At 47.8% G+C, this 24,023-nt stretch overlaps 1 protein-coding gene across 1 annotated transcript in view; it reads left to right on the top strand.

Moving 5' to 3' along the window:
* Positions 1–24,023, top strand: part of foxd2 (forkhead box D2) — a 79,312-nt gene that overhangs the window by 7,824 nt on the left and 47,465 nt on the right. Inside the window, exon 2 of the mRNA XM_048253101.1 lies at positions 5,079–5,182. Coding sequence (XP_048109058.1) covers positions 5,079–5,182 — 104 coding nt within the window. The remainder of the gene's footprint in view (positions 1–5,078; positions 5,183–24,023) is intronic.

Genomic DNA, 24,023 nt, shown 5'->3' with positions numbered 1-24,023 from the left:
GGACAGTCCCTAGCCAGGTGAAAGAGAAACTTTGTCAAAGTCGACGTTATATCTTTGTAAATCTGACTCTGTTTTCGGAAAGAATGGGAAAGTCCCGCGATAAAAATGAAGTTTACCATCCAGAGTGAAATGTGATCACACCAAGGTCGAGGGGCCAAACTTTTTAAGACTAATGTTTATTTAGAGAAGTGAGCGCTGTCTATGCGACTCCCTGCCTTCCTCGTATGCCGGGGTAATGTCTTTACCAGAGCTGACCAGACCACCGCCCGAGCAGCCCACCGCCTGTAGCCTACAAGGCTCTCCCTGCTACTGACACCTTGACGCCCCCTGAGGAGACTGCGGCAGTGTAAAAAAAAGAGTAAGGCGAATCTAAACAGGCCAACCGTAAACTAGAGCCAAGCTCCACATGGTTGCAATTAATTATTCTGAGTGACCTAATGTGGTGATTTATTGAAGCATCTGACCAGCTCATGCCTATTTTTAAAATGCATTTGTGTCTATGTCAGCATGTTTGTGTGTGTGTGTGAGAGAGAGCCCAGTGTTACAAAACTAATATCCTTTGGAGACACTGCATCTGTTTTGCACGAACGCAGACGTTTGGGACTATGATGACCATCAGATGCTACATGCTCATGCTTTGCAGGGGCTTTTGTTTTAGGACTATGACCACCATATGGGGCGTTGGGACTATGACCATCATATGCTGTGTGCTACATGCTTTTGCAAGGGCTTTTTGTTTTCTTACAGTTTGTGAAATTGAATTAGCTTCGGCTCGGAATCTGACCCCGTAGCGGACCCGTGCATTTTTCCAACTCCCTGGTCCGTGGTGTTGCTGGTGTTTTTGTTTGCTCAGCTGGAATGAGCATCAGACAGCCCGTCCGTGTCGTCCGTGTCAATCTGCCTCTATCTCCCTCTCTCCTCCCGTCTGCCCTCGCACTCCCAAACGCTGCGCTCCCCTCTCACGCTCTTCCCCGGCCGCTCCTCCACCACCAACATGGATCTGAGGGCGGATAAACGGCTGTGGAAGAACACCCACCGACACGCACACGCAAACACACATGCAGGGGAGCGCACACACAAACATGGCGCTCTTCCTCACACACACACACACACACACACACACACACACACACAAAAGGAAAACAACTGGATCCCAATCTAGCAATGCATCCAAAAACCACAGACACATGTCTCGGGAGAGACAGACCTCTAAGCTTTTCTACGAAAGTCTTACTTTTTACTTACAAGCGCTTATTTTCCAACTTTATCGTGCAAGAAAAAGCCATGAATACCTATTCATCCATGTTTCTTCAAAACAGGCCTACACCAACTGCGTTCTTAGCGCAACCTCAAAAACTGTCTTGTGCAGAAATAGCGCTGCTGAGACAGATAACGCCCACGGTAACGGTCGCCGAGGTGGGAAGGCACATCCCACCAAAGAGCGCACAGCACTCGTCTGAAGAGGCGACGGGCTGAGAGAGTAGGCTACGGGCTTAAGGTTGTCATCTCCCCCCCTGTCCTCTCTGCACCGCCTGAAAGCCACCCGCATGGCAGCATGATAGATATGAGAGACAGGGGGGCACAATGGCGATTCCTGGGTTCTCAGGGCGAATCGAGACTCTTAATGTTCCACTACCCTCGAGAACCTTTCCCTCTCTCCCTCTCAAACCCCGACTCAATTGAAGGCAGGCAGATGAAAAGACGAGAAAAGAGAAAGGGCAAAGAGGGGGAAGGGTTAGGGAGAGAGAGAGAGAGAGAAAGAAAGAATGAGAGTCTCTCATTAATATCTAAATAACACATAATCCGCTTTGCATAGCACCTTCGGCGACAAGGTCTGATTTTAAAGTCGTGCTAAAGGACAGGTGAAGTAGGTCGGAGGTCCAAAACACCCAATTCTTCTTTTGTAGAAATGCTAATTCTGAGGCAACTCTCTAGATACCAGAGTGACAATAATTTCCTAATTTCCATGAAAGCTTTCATCAGGCCCTCAGATTGTGAGTATGCTGACAGGACCAACAAAATAATTAAATAAAATGGTGAAAATTACAAAAAAAATCTTATACAGTTTTGTGTTATCTGTTTTCTTTCTATGCACATTTATTTAAGTTTATGCCTTTATTCTGTTTTGGAGGCCATTTCACATGTCACTGGTAGGGATATCTGTCAGTAGTAATAGTCAGATATGCACACACACACACACACACACACACACACACACACAGAGAGAGAGAGACACAGAGAGACACACACTCTCTAATACATTAGATCAGGTGCATTATATTGCTCCAAATAAATAGCCCATACCACTAATTCTGAGTGTAAGCATTGCCATGGTGAGACCGATGAGTCTCAAGTGGCCTCTCTCCCTCGTTCTCTCTCTCTCTCTCTGACATACAGGTCTAGGGGTTCTGAAATGGGAGGTGGTTTTCAGCTCCAAGTTCAAAGCTGAGGACCCTGAAAAGGGGATGAGATGAAGGAAAAAAAGAGAGAAAGAGAGAGAGAATGAAAGAAAGAGACGATGAGGCCTGTCTAATGTGCCGAGCATGAAATGTTAGAGGTAAAAGAAATAAAAGCCGGGTGCAGAAACAATGGCTGGCCACCATGAGTGGCTGGAACTAAGCTGAAGTGGCCTGAGATTGCAGGACAAGAGCCTTGGGGGGGGGGGGGGCAGAGGGTGGGGGGGCAGAGGGGCATCTGGACACACCGACGGGCCCCGGCCCAGAGGGAAAGGCCTGCTTACAGTGTGTGTCCCTTTCCGATTAATGTCCCTCAGTCCTTATTTTCCCTTTTTTTAACCCCCATCATCCCCTCCTCTTTCTGTTCTTCTTTCTATTTTTTTGATGGATGGGTTTGTGAAAGGATGCAAGAGGACAGAGAGACGCGGGAGGGGGGTGGGGTGAGTGTGTGCTGGGTGGAGGAAATGTGGATGAAGTGAGGTTAATTGGTGGGGTTTAGATGTAACAGATGCTAAGTGGCAAGGCCATGAAAAAAATATCACAGGGGAAGTTTTTCAGTGATGAAAGGACTGACTGCTGGATGAATTATATAATTGCGATAAAACATCCTTTTTCTTTCCACCGACAGACAAACCATCCTGTAGCTGACCATCAAGAAGACAGAGGAAGTAGAGCAACTATGAAAAGAGTCTCCTATGCTGTCAATAGCTAACAAAGACCAGCTTTGGCACAAACCCTAATTTCCGAACAACACTTCTGTTGTTTTGGGAATATGTCCATGGCGTTAACACAATGTTTTAGGATGATATTATTTTCCATGTCTGCTTTCAGTCAGTTCCCCCCGACTCTGTAAACTCTGGTGCTGTAAACCATCCCCACGCTGCCCACAGGGCTCTTGGCCGTCGGAGGCCACAAACACGTCTTCCGCAGCATTCTGCACATGCATGGAATCCCCTCGCATCCCACCAATCGCTCGTTAGAGTCTTGCAAAGCCACTAATCTGACCCAGACCCATCTGAGTGAAGGAATGAGCACAATATGTCTTACGTGAAGAAGGAACGGTCAGTGTGTCACAATCAAAAATGCCGATCGTCACTAGCTGGAGTTTTTTTTTACGAGGCGTGTCTGCTTCCCCAGCTTGCTCTCCCCTGTTTTCTTTTTCTTGGTCTTTTGTTTTTCTCTGACCAGCCTCCCTCTTGACCCCTCCGCCAGCCTGGTACATGTCCATGTCTTGTTATTGCTCTTGTCCTTCTTTTTTTTTTTTCGTGTATGTCTCCAGCCTTTTTTTTTGGGCTGCACTCAGGAAGTTTTTCCTGGGCATTTGTATGCCCAGAGGATGTGGGTGACATGTAAGTGTGTAACTGTGTGTGTGAGCATGTATATTTGTGTGTGTGTGCGTGTATGTGTGTGTCACTGTGCATGCATGTGTGTGTGTGTGTATGTGTGTGTGTGTGTGTGTATGGGAGATGGAGAGAGAACTGACAACTTGGAGAGGGGGATGAGGGTTTTGGGGAGAGGAGGAAGAGGAAGTGAGCTGTGTGTCCATGACTGTTTGTCTTCCCCCACAGTCCTGCCTTGCCTCTGTCACAATCCATTGTGGCGGGCCCAGATTGATGACGAGTAGGAGCAGGAAGTCGGGGGGTGGGGGTGGGAGTGGAGGACACAGGCAGGTAGAGGCTGATATGCACCTCCATCCTCTCTCCTCACACATCTCTCATAGTGACAGACCCGGCTTTCAGTACTTTGATTGATGGATTTTGTTTCAGCACATTTCTGATTTTAGGTTTATGTTTGTAATCCGTAAAGCAGCTAGTGGCTGGTTAAAGGCTGGGCTGGCCATGCTAGTTTAGTGATGTATGCAGTTTCATAATAGTATAATTAATATTGATATGTATAATTTAAGTAAGTGCATGTTAAAATGAAGTCATTAGCAATGATGTCACTAAGTAATCAATAGGATGTCATTTTTAATGAATACATTTTTCTTTTGCCTGTGCAGTAACTATCAGTAGCCAATCAGAAATTCCACTCACTCATTTTGACAGACACTTAAGACCTGAAGCATCTGGATGAAATAACGAGACATCCTAATAAAGGTGATATGATCGAAACCATGCTTTCAAGTGGAACCTCCAAACTTAACTGGAACTGGAACGCCACATTTTTCCATTTTTATGAGAGCCACTGTGTATTATGATTCGGAGGGATCAAGACAGATTTTTTTTCCACGTCATTGCATAGCAACTGCCTCAGACTCTTTCCTGCTCTCCAAATTAACTGTCTATCTGTCCGCTTTCTCTCTCTCTCTGGTGAGCCATCTGGGCTTGTCTCTTGTCTTCCGGCTTCTAGAGAATGTTTTGGATGTCGGGGAGGGAATCTGTGATCTTCGAAGAGGTATGGCAACACCCCTTATCTTCCTCACTCCACTTCGCTGCCAGATCTAAAGCTTTTCTCTCTTAATTCAATTCAATGTGCTTTTCTTGGCATGGAGAGCTCTCGTTCTCTTGGTCTCCCACTTTCCTGCTCTCTCTCTCTCTCTCCATTGCTCTGTCGTTCTCTCTCTCTCCATTGCTCTCTCTCTCTCTCACTGCTGTTCTCTACATCTCTCTCCTGCATTTTTAGTGGTGCTCCTGATTTGCAGCTCCTGGATGGTCTCCATCTCTCTGCTGCTGGCTGTGGAGGCTCTCGGGGAGCAGCCCGTGCAGGCTGAGAGGGGTCAGTCCTGGGTGAGTGATATCACTGCTCTGCACCATCGCTGCCTCTCTCTCTCTCTCTCTCTGACACTTTCTTTCTTACCCTTTCTGTCTCTCTCCATCTTTCTATCACACTCCCGCCTCCCTTTTCTTTTCTCCTCTCTCCAACTTTCATTGGTCTCTCCATTCTTTCCTTTCTCCCTTTTCTCATCATTTTTGCCTCTCCTTCATCTTTCTCTTCTCTGCCCACTCCTCCTCTCTCTCTCTCTCTCTCTACTTGCCATCTCGGTCTCTGACTCCATCTCTCCATCTCATCTCCCTATCCGTCCTCCCCTTTTCTCTCTCTGTCTCTCTATCCCTCTCTTCCACACTCTGCCTCTGACTTCATTCATCATCAGCTCATTTAATCAACTACATGGGGTGGCTTCCTGACTCAAGAGTTTGTCCACTAAGTAGGAGGGTTTGTTTCGTGTGATAATTATTTGTCTAGTCTTGCTGATGAAGCAATGTCCTGATTACACACAGTTCATTTCAATTCGGCACTGACTCCTAAAAGGGCTTCTCTGAATATAATTTAACTCTCTGGACTCTGAGGAGCCCGAGGAGAGGTGATACATGGGACACAATAGTAAAACATACTATACATAATACCCAAATGTATAGTATTTATGTGCGGGGGTCAAGCATTTGTGTGTGAGTGTATGTGTGTGTGTGTGTGTGTGTGTGTTTTGGCCTTTTGTGTTGACACAGCGGTGATTTAAAGAGCAAAACCCTGTAAGTGAATGAATGAGTGAGTGTGTGTGTACGTGTGAAGGGGATCCTGTGGAGCGGGTTTGTGTACACAGATGCAGATTGGGGGGGGGAGAGAGACTGGCCGATGTGTTAGTGTGGGGGGCAATTGAGGGGATCGTCTTCCCCCCACTGCCCCTCCCCGGCCCCAGCCAGGGGCCTCCGAGGGTCTCTTGGTTCCTTAGGAAAAACATCTCGGCCTCCGTCACCTCTGAACCCGGTGCTGGGCTGTTTACCTTGGCAGGCCAGTCTGACAGCTTTACTGATGTTACATACAGGCACGCTGGGACTAAGAGAGAGAGTGAAGGAGGGAGCGAGAGAGGAGGAGAGGAGGAGAAGAGAAGGAAGAGGAGGGAGGGAGGGAGCAAGAGAGGAGGAGAGCAATAGTTACTTTACACTGACAACACATTTAGAGCCACATTTGGGGAAGAAATGTTGGCAAAATATGGTTCAACATTACAGAATGAGATGGACAGAAAGATGGAGAGAGAGAGAGAGAGAGAGAGAGAGAGAGAGAGAGAGAGAGAGAGAGAGAGGGAGCGATAGCAGGGGTGTGTGCTGTACATGCGTTGCTCCCTACAGTTTGTCTGTGTGTGTGTTTGTGACAGTAGCTCAGGAACTGTTTGGGAGGGCTTGCTATGAATAATGCTCCTCACACTTCTTCCAGTGGAGAGGGCTACTTAAGTGATGTGAAGAGAAGTTTGGGTTTCTTCTTTCACAAAAGAATGATAAATGATGTTGTTTATCAAAGCTGTACAAACTTTAAATGCTCAGGGTAAGAGACAATTAATTGTTGTATAATAACAAGGATAATCATAACACGTAAACTAATCTTAAAAAAATCATCCTATATTGGAACAAATAAACGATGTTCTTGACCTTATGGTCCTTATGTTTCACTAACAGACAACAGAGTGTCCAGTCCTGTACAGAAATCTGGCCGGCTCACTCAAAATTGTCTGGCCCTCACTGTGTTTCCCTGCACTGAGGCAGCTGTTCAGAACAGTGTGTATGTGTGTCGGTGGGGATGGGGATGGGGGGGGGTTACTGTGTTTTCCCTCTCTTGAGTTGTGAGGCTTGTTTGTCTGTTCCAAGCAGCTGAACAACCTGCAATAACACAAACAGGTCTTTGAAAAGCAGCATGGTGTTGTGCGGCTCCAGATCAGGTTTCGCTCCACCAGGCCTCGAAGGTCTTGTCGAAGGGGCCTGATCATCCATCACGGTCAGTTCACAGCCCTTGATGTGATTACGGCCTCATTGCCACCAAGATTGATCAGAAGCACTGTTTTGTTTGCCTGCTGGCTCACTGTTTGTTTATTTTATCAGTTAGGCAAGATAACTCACTCTGGAGTTGTGGTGGCAATTTGTATACATTGTGATGCATAATTTAGTTCCATCGTCGAATCCTGAAGAAGCTCCAGAGTTTAAGTAATTTATGTTAGTTTTTAACTGTTATGTCAGTTTTAATTTCCAATTAAGTCACATTAACGCCCCTGAAACATAGGCTCTGCCATCATTGGGTTTGACACCGTCAAAGTACTTCCTCTGGCTTGATTTATGGCATGATGATGCATTGCTTGAACAGGCAGGTAGAGAGTCCACCCAGGCATGTGGGTTTCCTTAAAAACATCCTTTAAGAGCTGCAGACACAGCTGCCAATCCCTTCCGAATTACCATAATCTTCTCTCTCGGCTGTTCTTCTGTAATTATCAGAAGAACAGCCGAGTGGGGTGTGGCATCCTGATTCAAGAGTTTGGGGTGGCATCCTGATTCAAGAGTTTGTCCACTAGGGTTTGTTTCGTGTGATAATTATTTGTCTAGTCTTGCTGAAAAAACAATGTCCTGATTATACACAGTTCTCTTCAATCCAGCACTGACTCCTAAAACAGCTTCTCCGAATATAATTGAACTCTCATTATAATATTTATAAAAAAATATGAAAATGAATCAGATCAGGGCAAGGTCTAGCGTCTCTCCAGCTGTTATCTAGAATACGTGGTCTTGGATTTAGTCCCTATGATTCCCCCTTTCATAAATGGTGACTGAAAGTCCACCTGTGAGGCCGTCCGGCCGATGATTGGCAGGGAACCGGAGCAAGCTGGAGCGGGCAAAGACAGACGTCTTCTTCAGCCTGCCACAGGTTATGCAGAGTTGAACATCTGGCGCCAAAGTGGAGAGATAGAGTTACCCATCCTCAGGGAGTTAAAGACAGAGATAGAGAGAGAGAGAGAGAGAGAGAGAGAGAGAGAGAGAGTGAGAGCGAAAGTGAGAAAAGGAACGTGATCGAGAGAGAAAGGGAGATGGAAATAGAACTGAAGAGAGACAGAGAGAGAGAGAGAGGGCTCAGTGTTTTAGTGCTGTCAGTCTCCTCTGTTTCACCTTTGACCTTCCTGTCCTCCACTCATCCCTGCCCTGGACACTGACTGTGATAGGAATGCCACTCCTGTTCCTCCTCCTCCTCCTCCTCCTCCTTCTCCTCCTATCCCTCTCTTTCCCCCGCTGGGCGTCCTGCATCAAAGCCCTCCCATCAGCCCCTGGCGTTCAGACCAGCCAGGGGTCACCTGTTTCTGTGGATCAGTACGCAGTGGCCGAGTTCTGCTGAGCGCTGTGCCGCAGCCCTGTGTCCAGGCAGCATAAATACTGAGCTCCTCCGTGATTAAAGTTGGAGCATGTTTCAATTTTTGCCTTTTCTCTCTCTTTCTCTCTCTCTCTCTCTCTCTTTCTCACACACACACACACATCCAAAGAGAAGGAGAGAGATAGAGAGTGGGAAAGAGGGGAGGACAGGGAGGGGAAAAGGAAGAGAGTGAGAGAGACAGAGAGAATGATGGGAGGAAGTGAAAGCGGGAGAGAGGGAGGGAGGGAGGGAGGGAGGAAAAGAGAGAGAGAGAACCTCCATGTAAATAATCCTCATCTGTGTGTGGCAGCTCCCTTGTCTGCATGGTTCCCCCTCCTACTGTGTCACTTGCTTGCATAAGATTAGTTTTTCCACTGGCCTTAAATAAAGTTTACGTCCTCCTCCGGATGTTTCTAAATACATTTTCATGGCATACTTAATACCGTGCTTAAGCCCATGCAATTCAGCCGCTGACTACAGTTGAGTATTTCATAGGGGAAATCTGATGCCGTAACTAATATCACTGAAATCGTTGTTTAGATGCACTGGTGAATGTGGCACAAACATGCTGATCCTGGGTCAGAGCTGCTTGCAAAAAAAAATAAAATAATGAATGGAATGACTGGATGACTGGAAGCCATTCAAAGTCCAATAAAACAAACTGTCAGCAAATGTTTTATAGCAATTAAATGACCTTTAACCTGCAAATTCAGTGGAAAACCGCCATGCTGGCCACTGTTTCCCCAAACTCTAAATCTCATAATTCATTGGCCTACATGTAATTCAGGTTTGACTGCACATTTATTTCACTGTTATTCTGTATATTTCTTTCACTGCTCCCTTTGCTATGTTACACAACGCTGTTCTTTAGTACGCCAAGCTATGCTGCTCAGCGCTAACTTATGTTGCATTGCATCTCTCTATGCTACGCTACACTATGCTACGTTACGCTATTATACTCTCTTTTGCAGCCCCCCCCCCCCAACGGCCCACCCCCACCCCAACACTGTTCTTTAGCACGCCAAGCTGTGCTGTTCAGCGCTAACGTTGTATTGCATCTCTCTATAATGTGCTATGCTACGCTGTTCTATACGCTGTTCTATACTCTCTTTTGCTGTTCTCTCCCCCCCAGTGCTGTGCTGTGCTGTGATTCACAGTGGAGTGCAGGGGTGATGAAGTGTGTCAGAGTGACAGAGCGCCAGGCCCTCCCAGTCTGCAGCCCCCTGTCTCTCCCCGGCCACCTGTGCTGTTTGTTTAGTGTTTGTCAAGTTTATGATAGCCATGGCTAATGTGGAATAATAACATGTGTGTTCCACATTAGCATGGGAGGGCAGCGACCCAAGAGCAAGAGGAGCAAAAAGCAAGGGAGCTAGTGAGGGAGAGAGTGAGGAAGAGACAGAGAGAATGAAAGAGAGAGGGAGAGAGAAAGAGGGATAGAGAGAGAGAGAATAAAAGAGAGAGAATGTGAGACAGAATTGACATTTGATTGTTTTTTCCCCTTATTGGAACAATGATCTGAGGACACATTAAAATCTTAATGACAGAGTGAGACTTTTCATTTTTAGAGCCCTACTATCGATTATATGCATCAACTAAAGACAACAAATGTAATATGTAGATAGATAGATAGATAGATAGATAGATAGATAGATAGACAGATAGAGGGACTAGGCGAACAAGAGTTTCTTTTTCTGTTTTTAGAGCTTCTTATTTCTCCTCCTCTTCTTCCAGTTTCTTCTTTCCAGAGGCATGCTGAGCGCAGACCCCCAGCGCCAAGACGCCAACTGGCCTGGAAGTGACAGATGAGAGCAGGGAGGGAGGAGAGGAGAGGGAGAAGAGAGAGGTGGAGAGGGAAGGAGGGAGGGAGGGGCGGACAAAGCAGGGGTGGCAGAATGAAGGAGAGGGAAATAACTTCGCAAGGAACAAGGGAGTTAAGCGGAGGGAGTGCGAGGGCATTCCGAGGCCACCCTAACCCCTCCGTCAGAGAAAGAGAGAGAGAGAGAGAGAGAAAGAGAGAGGGAAAGCTCCAAAAAAAGGGAAAAAAAGAGAAGCAAAAAAACCCGAAAGGAAAGAAAGGGTGAAATGACAAATTTGATAAAGCCCTACTGAATAGCCGGGGCCAGATCACGAGCAGGGCCCTATCTGGACGGAGCAAACATCTGCAGAAGTCATTATGGGAGCCAGCGCAGTACGGCGCGGCGCGTCCGCGGCCCCTGTGTTTTCTCTGCCTGCCTGGCCCGGACCCCGCTGCGGCAAAGCTGGGTTCAGGTTTCGCCCGCGTGCGGTGGGGGGCCCAGTCCGGCTGACGCGTGATGATTTAGTCAGGTGTGAGCGTGCACTTTCCAATTTGGGGGGATATAAATTAGAAGTGATTTTTTATGAGGGCTGCGTCCCGGGCCGGAGCCCTCTCCCTCTCAGGCCGGCTCCTGCTGAGAGCTGTCAGCTCAGCTGATGTGTTTATAAAGAGCACCACGGAGGGAGTGTGTGTGTGTGTGTGTGGGGGGCAGCAGCAGAGCGGAGAGCAGGCGCATACGCCACTGGAGGAATCACACATACACACACACACAGACATACACACAACGGCACAAACACAAAAAAACACATACATAAAAAACTTATGCAACAGACATAAGCAAACATAATAGCTCTTACACACAAACTGATGCATGCAAATACATACACACCAGACATATTGGCAACATACATATGCTAACAGACACACACATACACACATAGAAACACACACAGTCGTTCAAAAGGTAATGTGCAAACATCTATTGGTGTGTATCCATAGACCACCACTGGCCATAAGTTCAGATCCACTCTGATCACCCCCACCAAGCCTGCGGTCCCTGCTTGTGTGCGACTGAGAATGTGGGAGTTCTTCCTCTCCATCTCCCCCTTCCTCCCTCTCTCCCCCTCTATCTCTTTACTTTTATCTCTCTCTCTCTCTCTCTCGTGCATGACGGGATCTAGTGAGTGTGAGTGTGACCGAGAGCCGTCTATGGCTTTCTATAAACTCTACCTTTTGTTTGTCCTTATATGTGTTGTAGTATTATTATGACCACCGCGCAGCGAAGCAGCGGTCATATAGGTTTAGGTTTTTTTTTTTTTTTTCGCATGGCCAAATTTCCGTCAAGGATTCACGGGACACTGAAAGACCGGGGTACACGAAACTTGGTGGGCATGTATCCCCACATGGATTGCATGGAACCATCGTTTTTCGTTTTGATCTGTAGCCCCCCCGCTGGACTGGACCCCCCGAAAGGAGGGTAGGGCAGACAGTTTTCTGTGAATATCTTGAGAACCGTAGGGCCTAGGATGACCAATTTTTTGCGTATGTTTGCCTCCAGGGGTCATGTTAACCCATTTAATATGCACACATGTGCATAAACAGATACACACGCACACACATACATTCACAGTAATCATGCGTATGACACATACTCACACAGTAGACATATGTACGCATGTATGCACATGCACACACACACAAGCACACACACACACACACACACACACACACACACACACACACACACACACAAACATAAACATGTACACGCACACATGCACACAATTCAAGAATTTCTCAGAATTATGAACAGGCAAGATGGGGGTGGGGTTGTATAAAACGAATTTTACATGTGAAATCTATGAACTACTCATGTTTTGGTACTTGTTGTCTAGCAGATACCAGTGAGAATTGAGTGTGCATAATGCAATTCAGTGACAGTTAGAATCATATATGCCTTTCAGCGTGATTTATTTTTTTGGAAATTATGTACTGGACTGGGCGGCGGTCATATTTTGTACCGCTCTGCGGTACATCTAGTTTTTAATCTAATTGTTGGGACATGGGATACTGATTGACTGATTTGAGTCGAAAGTTTAGTAGAGTCCGCACCCAGCTTACAGCTGGTCGGGGTATAACAATGGATTTTACGGCCTTAACACGCCGTTATGGTGTGAAGGTGATTCCTGATGTAGTCTGGTGATTGGAGAAGTTGTGGGTCACAGTTAGCCTAGAAATCTAGACGCACCCTAGCGGCGGCAAATTAATTTGCTCAGCCTGTACGTCTAGTATCGAACCATAGGGATTTCTATTGGCTTAGCACCGTGGATGTTCTCCAATCACAGCGCTCTATTTTGTTAGAGAGTCTTAAGGCGGGCTTAACAGGATAATGACAGTCCTGCGACTGTGAACAACAAGGAAGGTGGCTATGGCGATGGCGAAGGCGGTTGTTTGAATCGGCGTTGGCGTCAACTTTGGAGGAGTTGGACTTGTGCTTTTCTTTGAAAGTTGAGCAACACAATGCACTTAAGTCATTACTTTCGAAGAAGAATGTATTTGCCGTTTTGCCTAACCCGGATAATGGATATGGTCGTGAAGCGCTGGCCTATTGCATGCCTAGGCAGTTTGAAAGACAATTCTCTGCCCGCCCCCTTGGATTAAGCGAGGTGAATGGTTCGATGCCAGACTATACATCTCAATGATATAGGATGGCCCCGCCAGGCTAGGTCACAGTAACATTGCATCAGCCTCAAAAATGAATGTCGTTGTTCTTTTCCAGTGGTGTTGTGTTTCATGGCATACTCAATCTTGCCCTTGACAAAAATAGTGATTTCAAATGTCACACCTTTTCTTTCTGACCAATTACTTTCGTGTTATGGTTAGCTTTTTGGGGACGTCCACTACTGCGTTGTCGGACTGGGCTGAGTTAGTGGCAGAGGAATCTGCCAAGGCCGTGCCCTAGTGGCCCAAGTCCTCAGCTGATAAGTCTGCTGTGACTGAGCCCAGTGACTATGCCTGCACCGGTAAACGCAGCAGGGGATAAATCCTCTGCAGCCGAGCCTGTGGAGAAGGAAATGGTTTTGCAAGGGACTGTGTCTGACACAACCACTTGTGCAGTTAATAAGGACAAAGCTGATGTGTCTGAGTCTGTAAGCCCTGTGAGGCGTCTGTTGCTACGGGTACATCCTCCATTGTGGGTCAACACAAACAAAAACGTCAGAACCCAAACCAAACGTAGCGCATATAGCCGCTTCAGGGGTGTGGGATGGTAGTGACATTTAAGCTGAAGCAACAGTCTTCAAAGTGCCTAGAAGGACAATTAGCCCAGACGATGGAAAAAGCATAATGAAAAAAAAAAAGGCTAAACAGAAGGAGCTAGCAGAATACAATGAGTCAGACACTGACGACTATTCGACTGACTCCAGCGAGTTTTCCTGGTCTGGTGGTGAGAATGTTATGATGATGTGCGGTGCTGATGACATCCAGGATTATTTCCTTGACAGTGTACAGTTTGTAAACAATGTCTGTCATCACAGGCGGGAATGGGCCTTTGATGATGGGAATTCATTGTCTCTGAATGGAGGCTATACAAACCACAGTAGAGAAAGCAAGTCTGTGATTTGCAATGGAGACTTCTCCATGGCATTATAGCAATTAACGCTTTTCTGCCTATCATAAACTAAGCAGTTTGTCAAGACCCTTTTTGTTTCCAGAGGGAGACCGTGTTTGAGGTTGTTTAATGTTTAATGTATTGGCAGCCCTTTTTCAGTATTTCACAGAAGCTTTTTCTTTGCAGATATTTGTTTTTGCTTAAGTATACTTAGAAACACAGAGTGAAATGTCAGCTGATTAATTTCCTTCTGGAACAAGCAAAAATGGTCATTTATATAAACAAAAGAAACAAAATGGTTACATATTCTCAACATTGGTGAAGTCTAGAGTGTTGACTGAGAAATGGTGTTGAGGAGAAGCAATAGGCTCCATGATCAATGAGGAAATAGATTTTTGTTGTGCCTTGTAAGGCCCATTTATTTATTTATTATGTTTTGGTGCTGTGACTGACATGCCCTTTTTGAGTTGTTAAGACTGTCAAAATTCAGACTTCGTCCTCTCCCTCTCTTCCCTCCTCTCTCTCTCTCTTCCCCCCCTCTTTCTCTCTCTCCCTCTTCTCTCTCTCTCTATCTCTCTCCCTCTCTCTGTGTGTGCCTGGGTGAGGAAATGGAGAAAGGGATCCGTGTTGTTCCTTCGGACGCCGGCAGTGTAACGCGATCGGTTCTCAGAGAAGCGCAGGAAGAGAAGAACCCTCCATCCCTCCGCCCCCTCCCACCTTCCACCCCCTTCCTCCATTTTTCCCCCTCTGTCTTTCCCCCCTTGCGCCACTTCTACACTAATATTTGGCCAGTGGCGGGAGCGGGGACTTTGGTGTGGTGGAGGAAGAGCCCTGGCTGGGCTCGACGGGGGTCCACGAGCAGGAAACCTAAACCCTCGCCGACCTCTGACCCCTCTCGCTCTCCCATGCTAGCTACTGCTCCTACATCTGGAGCTGTCACAGAGAGAGAGAGGGAGAGAGAGAGAGAGAGAACAAATGAGAGAGAGAGAGAGAATAAGAGGGAGAGCAAAAAGAGAGAATGGGGAGTGTGAGAAAGAGGCAAAGAGAAAGAGGGCAACTGGGAGAGAAAAAAGGTAGAGAAAGTGAGAGAGAGAGAGAGAGAGAGAGAGCAAGGGAGCGAGGGAAAAAGACAGGATGAGGTTGTAGCACCATTCTGGCTACCATGGCAACCTACCACAGCCATGCTATTTTATGCAGTCCTGAGAAAGAGAAAAGCAGGACTATCATAACAAGCACAACCTAGAGAGCGGACAGCCTGAACTTTTACCGTTATTCAGGCTAGCCCTTTCTGGGCATCTGCCCGCTGCTTGTGGGTTTTGGAGTGCCGTTCCAGGGATGTCCTGCTATCCCTAACACACGATCAGTGGGATCAATTGGCCAGTGCACGTTTTGAGGAAGGCACTTGACCTGAGTAACTCCAGTATGTACCCAGCTGTCCAAACAGATAATATGTCAAGCAGTTGGTGGGGTGAGGTCATTTGCTGGGGCGTTTCTTTTTTTATATATATATACATGGATCTACATTATGGCCGGCATTTAACGCTGAAAGGAGAAACTGGTCAGCCTCTCGGAGGGCTGAGTCCATGGCAGCTGCCTCTGTGGCGGCCAGGACAGTGCTTTTATAGGGAGGGTCAAAGTCTCGCACCTTTACGAGTTGTTACGACATGAGTGGGAGCACAGAGGGTGCCTGTGTGGGGTGGAGGGGTGGGGGTGGGGCTGGGTGGAGGGCTGGGTGCGTGGGGAGTGGGGAGGGAGTCAGGGTGTAGCTTTCCCCGACTGCAGCGGTCCAGAGCGGTTGAATGGGGCTGGGGCAGGGGCTTGGGCCTGGGTGAAAGTGTTCTGGGTGGTCAGCGGGGGTATGAGTGAGTGTGTGTGCGTGTGTGTGTGTGTGTGTGTGTGTGTGAGTGTGTTTGTATGTGTGTGTGCATGTCGCTCTGTGTGTCTGTGTGTGTGTGTGACGGAGCGATGATGGCCATCCAGCTTCACTCTACACTAGGGGTTGAGAGCAGTAATCTCACATTACCTCTTCGTCTGGTGTTATCTTATTTTCAATCAACTTACGTTTCACGAGTCCACTGATTTTCATACTCCCTGTTCGGTGTTATTGTTAATATGGCTTACATTTTATTTAAGCTCCCTTTTTAGGAGCTCCCAGGAGGCTAGTCAGTCGATTCAGTCAGAGAGGCTTGGGAGAAGAAGAAAAAACCAGGTCACGTGTTTCCGCACGTCTTAAAATACCACAATGACCTCTGCGAGAATGTCGCTTCTCGTCATAAAGGCCACAGACACATGAGTTTTGCCTGTTTTGGACTCCGAGCCACGGTGAGAGAGGCGGATGAGGGGGAGGGGGGTGGGGGGTTGAGAGCTAGTGAGGGACACACACACACATACACACACTCACACACACACACACATATACACACACTCACACACTCACACATACACACACACACATATACACACACATAGGCAGACTATAATGGCTGTCAGTCTTTAGAGACAGAGAACATTTGATAGAAAAGCAGTTGTAGAGATGGTGAATGAGAAGAACGGACAGAGCAGCACTTAAACACAAAGACACACACACACACACACACACACACACACACACACACACACACACACACACACACGACAGCATAGTTTGGTGACACTGTCTGCTCTATCTCGAGTGTGCTGCAACAGAGCCGTTCTGGGGTGCAAAGGGAACGTCATCCTTAATGGCGGTGATTGGCCGTGGCACTGCGGGAAGCGTCCCGCCATGATCCAGGGGAGCCAGCTGTCAGCAGACGCGGGGGAAACCCAAACACGGTCAGCCGCAGAGCACAGCAGAGCAGAGCAGAGCAGAGCAGAGCACTGCTCTCTCATGCATGCTCTCTCTGTCTCTCCCCTGTCCATCTCTCCCTCTTTCCCCTCACTCTCTCCCTCTCTCCCCTCACTCTCTCCCTTTTTTCCCGTCACTCTGTCCTTCTCTCTCCTCACTCTCTCTCCCACTCTCTCCCCTCTCTCTCTCTCTCCTCTCACTCTCTCTCCCCCCCTCTCTCTCTATCCCTCTCTCCCCTCACTCTCTCCCTCTCTCCCCTCACTCACTCATCTCTCCCTCACTCTCTCTCTTTCTATCCCTCTCTCCCCTCACTCACTCACTCTCTCACTGACTCTCTCTTTCTCTCCCCACACACTTCATTCCTTCTCTCCACCACTCACTCGTTTGATTAGGGGATTCTAATTCATACTGCTATGATTGGGCAAAAATATTTCCTTCAGGATCCATTAAGTATATATCTGTCTGTCTGTCTGTCTGTCTGTCTGTCTGTCTGTCATACTTGTACTCACATGTGCTCTGTCTACGCTTCTTTCATTTCCTGATCTGTCCCACTTCCAGTCTCTCATTCTGTCATTTTTGTCCTTGCTTCTCTTTCTCTGTGTGTGTGTGTGTGTGTGTGTGTGTGTCTCTCTCTCTGTCTCTCTCTCTTACTTTAATATGTCTGTGACCATTTCTCTTTATTACTTTTCATAATGACTGCTTGATTGCTAGTTCTCACTGTCTTTCAGTGTTTCTCTTCCTCCGCCTGTGCTCCACTCTTCCTCTTTTTCTCTCTCCATTTCACTCGCTTTTGGGAACACACACACCCACACACACTCTTTTTCTCTCTCTCTCTCTTTCTTTTTCTCAGTCTCTCCCACTCCCACACACGCACACACTTACTGGCTTACAGACCACACGAGAAAACAAACGTGCACATTTCGACTCTGTAACTGTCGATTTAATAACAATGATGTAATCCATTCGCTCTCAGGAATCCTGCACTAATGCGCCGTCGGAGCGCAAGAATGTGCGGGGAAAACAAACAGAGTGCAGAAAAATAGACAGAAGAGGGATAATGGGAGAGAAGCGAACGAGTGAGGAAAGGCGGAGAGAGAAGAGGAGAGGAGACGAGAGGAGAGAAGAGAAGAGAGCGAGAACATTCGTTTCAGATGGGCAGAGGCATGACAGAATTGGTAATGCATGTTCTTTTCCATGAGTGCTCGCTCTCATGTTCTCAGCTCCATGTGTTGTAAAGTTTGAGTGGTTTTGGCAGTGGCCAACTGCTCCTGTTCTGAAGGGTAAACTCCATCCCTTTTTTCCAGAAACCCTCCAGAAAAGAGAAAGAGAGAAAAAGAGAGAGAGAGAAAAAAGAGAGAAAGGGAGAGTGTGTGTATAAGAGAGAGAGAGAGAGAGAGAGACGTAGGGAGACACGGAGGAGTGAAAGTGTTGACAATGCTGAAGTTTGTAACCCAACCCTGACACTGAATACTCCTTCTTTCCATGGCCCCCTCCCTACCTCCACCCCTCACCTCCACCCCCTCCCGTCTCCCCCAGCTGCTGCGGCTCATTGTCCGGGGCCTCTGTCACCCGTCTGTTTGGATGTCATAAAAATGTGGAAGCAAAACTAAAAAGCACAAAATCCCCCGCCATCATAAAAAAAAAAAAGCTCCTCAAATGATAATATTTTATTCGCCAGTGGTGCGATGTGGGAGGAGGGAGGAATGGCGTCCTCGGCTTGCTGTCAGATTGACTGGTGGGGTCTAACATTCCTCCCCACCACCCCCCTACCACCCACCCACTCAGCAGCACCAGCATGCCGGACTCCTGAACGTCCCCGGCGGCCGGCGGCTAGTGTAAGTAATGGTGGATGGAAGGCGCGCTGGTCGTAAATTCACCCCCGAGTGGAGATTCCTCGGCCGGGGTCGGTGCGTCGGTGAGGGCTCTGCAGACGGAGCGGTGATGGACAGCGATGGGGACGTGGAGCAGGGCTGGATCAAATTAGCTTGCTGTTAACACCACCCCACCCACACACACACACACACACACACATACATGCTCGCATGCACACACACACACCACCCACACACACACACACACACACACACACACACACACACCCACACACACACACACACACACACACACACACACACACACACACACACATGCACACTCGCACGTACACACACACACATGCACGCCTGCACACACACACCACCCACACACACATGCACACCTGCACAAACACACATACACACATGCATGCCCGCAAACACACACATATGCATGCCTGCATATATGCACACACATGCACACACACACACACACACACACACACACACACACACACACACACACACACTGTACACACACACATAAATAAGTCTTACTATTACTGGTCTGTTGTGATCCAATCCCACAGCAAACTGACTTGCAAAAACGATCATAAAAAGTATCTGACCACAGAGAATAACTAAGTCTGTGACAGCGTTAAGCAATCTCATTCGATATTTCTTCTTTTCTTGTATCAGGCTTTGGTCATATGAACCACACGATGAACGTGAAGCACATGATGCCAAGAGACGTTACAGTGAGAAATACATGCGACAGGATCATGTAGCAGTAGTGGTAGACTTTGATCTGGTTGTATTTAAAGATGGGAACAGGGGGCAGAGTAGACGTAAGGTCAAAGCGGACACAAACCCATACGCAAGGTGTTACATAAACACACATGGAAGCGTCCCGCATGCGCAGGCGCACACCCTGCAGACCAACCAGACTGTATTCACTAGGTGCGTTGGGTTTTGTTAAGCGTACATGTGACCCTGCAGACCAACCAGACTGTATTCACTAGGTGCGTTGGGTTTTGTTAAGCGTACATATACGTTAGTAAATGTCACGGGTTGCATTTGCTGTAGAGCAAGTCTGTAGAAGGTGCAGGATGATCCTCACAGAGCTCTGAGATTCTGCTACTTGGGTGACCTGCTTACTGTAAAGTGGATCAGGAGAGATAGAGAGGGAGAGAGATAGAAGAGAGAGAGAGAGAGAGAGCAGAAGAGGAATTTACTACCGCTGGTAATCCCCAGAGTGACAGGACAGAGGTTAATGTTTAACATCGCTCATCTTCGCTGGGATGCTCTATCTTCTGTGTTCTTTTGTAATGACGTGACTGGCCACACATACACACACACACACGCACACACACACCAACACACCCACACTTACACAAGCTTCCTCACCAAATGTTGATGATAAAACACTGCAGGGTATGGAGAGTTGGCACCCAGTGTTTGTATTCTTGTATATCCCTTCAATAAAAAAATATGCAAAACTGTGTATGTGTGTAACCACACACATACAGTAAAACTATCAAAACAGTCTTATCTACGTTTCTAGTTTGGATAGCTAGCATATCCTGGAACCTTACAGCAACCATAGAAGGTGCTTAAGACACGTTTATCTACAAGGCTTTTTTGAGTAGTCTTTTACTTAATTGATATACCTCTCCAACTACGCTCCCTGTAAACTGAATGAGTTCACTGCACATCGAAGTTGTGCAAGAGAGAAGGAAAAGCAATTGTGTGCCAAAACATTTTTTTTTTCACGGCCACTCGTCTTCATATTTAGAGTTGTGCGAGCGACTCACCAATCATTCTGCGACTCACTTCATGACCCGCACGGCAAGACTACCTGCTGCATCTTCGTTCTCACTAACTGTTTGTGCTCTCGATGATTGGGACACTTATTATCAGATACCCCCCTGAGAGGGAGAGAGAGAGAGAGAGAGAGAGAGAGAGAGAGAGGGAGAGAAAGCTAGCACAGGAGAAGGGAGTTGAAGAACACTGTTAGGTGAAGATGGCCCTTCACGCCGGCTCTAAGATGACTCTCCTCACTTTCAAGTCACTGCTTTGATTAGATCGGAGGGTGTGTGTGTGTGTGTGTGTGTGTGTGTGTGCTTGCTTAAATCCACTAGTTGGGGAAAAAGAGCGAAAGTCGCCGTGGAGGACTAGTCAAGGAGCGCTGTACATTAAGTGGATGATAGCTCTGCACATCTCTCTCCATGAGTGCATGGTCGTTTTATTGAATCTTCCTTGAGTGACAGTAAGAAAGAGAAAGAGAGGGGGATAGAGAGAGAGAGAGAGAGAGAGAGAGAGAAGGGGCCAGGCAGCTTACTCAGTAGGTTGTCATTATAGTGTAATTGCACCTCTTGCCGATCATATTGTTTGACTTTGGTTTGTGGCTGTTTGCTGGGTTAATCCTGGGCATTGGCCCAGCTTGAGCTCAGATCAATCCCCCCTTCCTCAACACCCCGCCCCCACCTCCCCGAACACACCCCGCCCCCACCTCCCCGCCCCCACCTCCCCGAACACACCCCGCCCCCACCTCCCCGCCCCCACCCCGCCCCGCTTTCCAGCACTTTACTTTCTCCGACTTTCACATTTACACCATCGCACCCATTCATTCCAGACAAGCCCCGGGCCCACTTCATTCGACTGACAATTCAATCCTGGAAAAACATTTTTGGAGTGTGTGAACTCATGAAGCAGTGTGTGTGTGTGTGTGTGTGTGTGTGTGTGTGTGTGTGTGTGTGTGTGTGTGTGTGCTAGGGTGGGTGGCACTGCGGTGTTGCAGGGTCGGTGTAAGGATTCGGATCTCAGGGGCCGAATGCTTGGAGCGTTGAGGCAGAACAGTGGGGGAAATTAAAGAACATATAAAACACTCAAGCAAACAATCTTAAGGCAGCCTTGACCTCGACCCAGGAGTACAGCTGCCCTTCAGCTCACGAATAAACCCACACAAACACCTCATGCTGTCTTATACACACACACACACACACACACACACACACACACACACACACACACACACACACAGATTGAGGCAATTGCCATTGGTCCGGTAACTGGGGAGTGGGAGGGATGTTAAGAGAACACGATTTTACTGCGCTGACGAAAATAAAACATAAGGACTTTGTGGTTCACAGTGCAGTTGGAAAGACAAATATTATTTTTTTACGAGCTAAAAATGTCTGTGGCCTAGTGGTATAAAACACCTTAATGATTGAATGGCTAAGGGATTAAATCTCATAACCTGGGTTCTTTGTCGAGGCATGTCGATTTGACCTGTGGGGATGGATAGAGAGAGGGGTGGGGGGTGAGAGAAAGTGCGAGAGACCTCGTTTGTGTGACAATGTGGTGAACATGGATAAACGCTCCTGATGCTTCCCAATCCCACCTTGGCAGCCGGTGTTGCTCGGTAAATCTTTACGTTGGACGCGAACGGGAGCCGTTTAATAATTAGCTGCGAATGAATAAACTTCACTTTCTGGTTTTGGCGTGACCTTTACTTTTCAGGTGAGAGATGCTTTTTTTGGTGAAGGGGTGGGTGGGGTATGATGGGGGGCAGGGGGTTCTGGGTCTGCTGTGGGTTCGAACAGAGCTCTTGCTGTTTTGGTCTTCACTGCAAAGCAGAAATGATTCAGCTTTCTCTCTCTCTCTCTCTCTCTCTGGCTGCAGCTGAGTCTGCTATGCAGTGTAACCCCACAGTACATCCTGAAACTTCATAGGGCCGACAGGAGAAGTTATTATACAGTAATTACCCTGGCTTCCTCTCTCTCCAACTGATCTGTTCAACCAATCAGCTCTGCCACAGGTTAAGGCAGACACACACACACACACACACACACACACACACACAGGCAGCCACACAAACACACATAATTATGCCAGCACACATACAGAAGCACACTTTTGCACATGTGCACGCCTGCACACACACACACACACACACACACACACACACACACACACACACACACACACACACACACACACACACACAGCAGCGCATTCAAAGACCATGTGAGCAGCACATTCTGAAGTTATAGCCTTAACCCACCAGCGTTCTCCTCTGCACAGCACAGCACACTGCCCTTGCCAGCTTCACCATGTGTCACAGTTTTCCCGCTGCTTCCTTCGGTTAACATCAACAGCACAATGCGGGATGTCTGAGTTCCGGCAAGTGCGCCCGGGCCTCCCAAAGATCACAGGGAGGGTGGCAGCTAAACTTCTAACTCCACCACTCGTCGCTAATAAACACATTCCATCGGGCTACGCTAACAAGACGGTTGGCGGCGCCGAACAATTCACACATCACGGCTCATTCAATGAGACTGGGCTAATTAATTCACTCACCGCACTGCGGGCTACAATGATAAATATTCTAATAAAAAACACATACCAGTGCCACTGGAGCCTGGATACGGCTAGTCATTCTTGTCCCTTGGGCAGTGTGCGGGTCTTGTGATGATAATCAGTGGGGAGGCGGGTTGCGGAGTGGTGCGCGGCTATTCTTCGGTCAGAGCGACATAGCGGGAGGCTCTCGGATTCCTTGCGCTCTTTCTCACGCGTCACCCACAACTGCGACTGTGAGGGGGGTCGGGGGAGAAGGGGAGGAACATAATCTGCAACCCTGCAGGCATGTGAGCTATGCTGGGCCTTTGTGTTTGTGTGTGTATATGTGTGTGTGTGTGAGTATATATGAGGGTGGGGTGTGTGTAGGGGTGTCCCACCCAGGTCGTCTCAACAGGTCATCTTAACAGGTCATGTCAGACATATGTAGACACACACACACACAGACTGCTACGCATACTTACATACTTGCTCAGACTTACACACACATGCACAAAATCAAACATGCAATCACATATGTCACCCATAATGTACACACACACACACACACACACACACACACACACACACACACACACACACACACACACACACACACAAACACACACATACTGTACACACACACATAAATAAGGACTACATGAGGGAATGAAACACATAGGGATTCAAACACGAGCAACACTGATGCAACCCAAAAGTGGCTAATATGACTCCTGGTAGTGGCTCTCTTTCCTCTCATCCTCCCTGTCTCCCTCTCTCTCTCTCTCTCTCTCTCTCTCCCTGTCTCCCTCTCCCTCTCTCTCTCTGTCTCCCTCTCTCTCTCTCTCCAGCTGCGGCACTCATGGCTGGACTTCCTCCTGGTAGCCATTATGCAGCGTGTCTCTGGGTGGTCTGGCCCCGTCTCTGCCTCTCTAATAGTTTTCTACTGCCTGTGCCCCAGTGCTGCCCCAGGGCACAGGGGGCTCAAGATCACCACGCACCGGCCACGGAGGAGGAACAGGGGGAGAGAGGGAGGGAGAGAGGGGAGGGGGAAGGAGGGATGGGGGAGTGAGAGACAACGACAGAA

Source organism: Alosa alosa, chromosome 9 (assembly GCF_017589495.1).
Source record: "Alosa alosa isolate M-15738 ecotype Scorff River chromosome 9, AALO_Geno_1.1, whole genome shotgun sequence".
In the NCBI taxonomy this organism is placed as follows: domain Eukaryota; kingdom Metazoa; phylum Chordata; class Actinopteri; order Clupeiformes; family Clupeidae; genus Alosa; species Alosa alosa.
The sequence above is the reverse complement of the archived record's forward strand: the minus strand, read 5'-3'. Positions and strand labels throughout refer to the sequence as shown.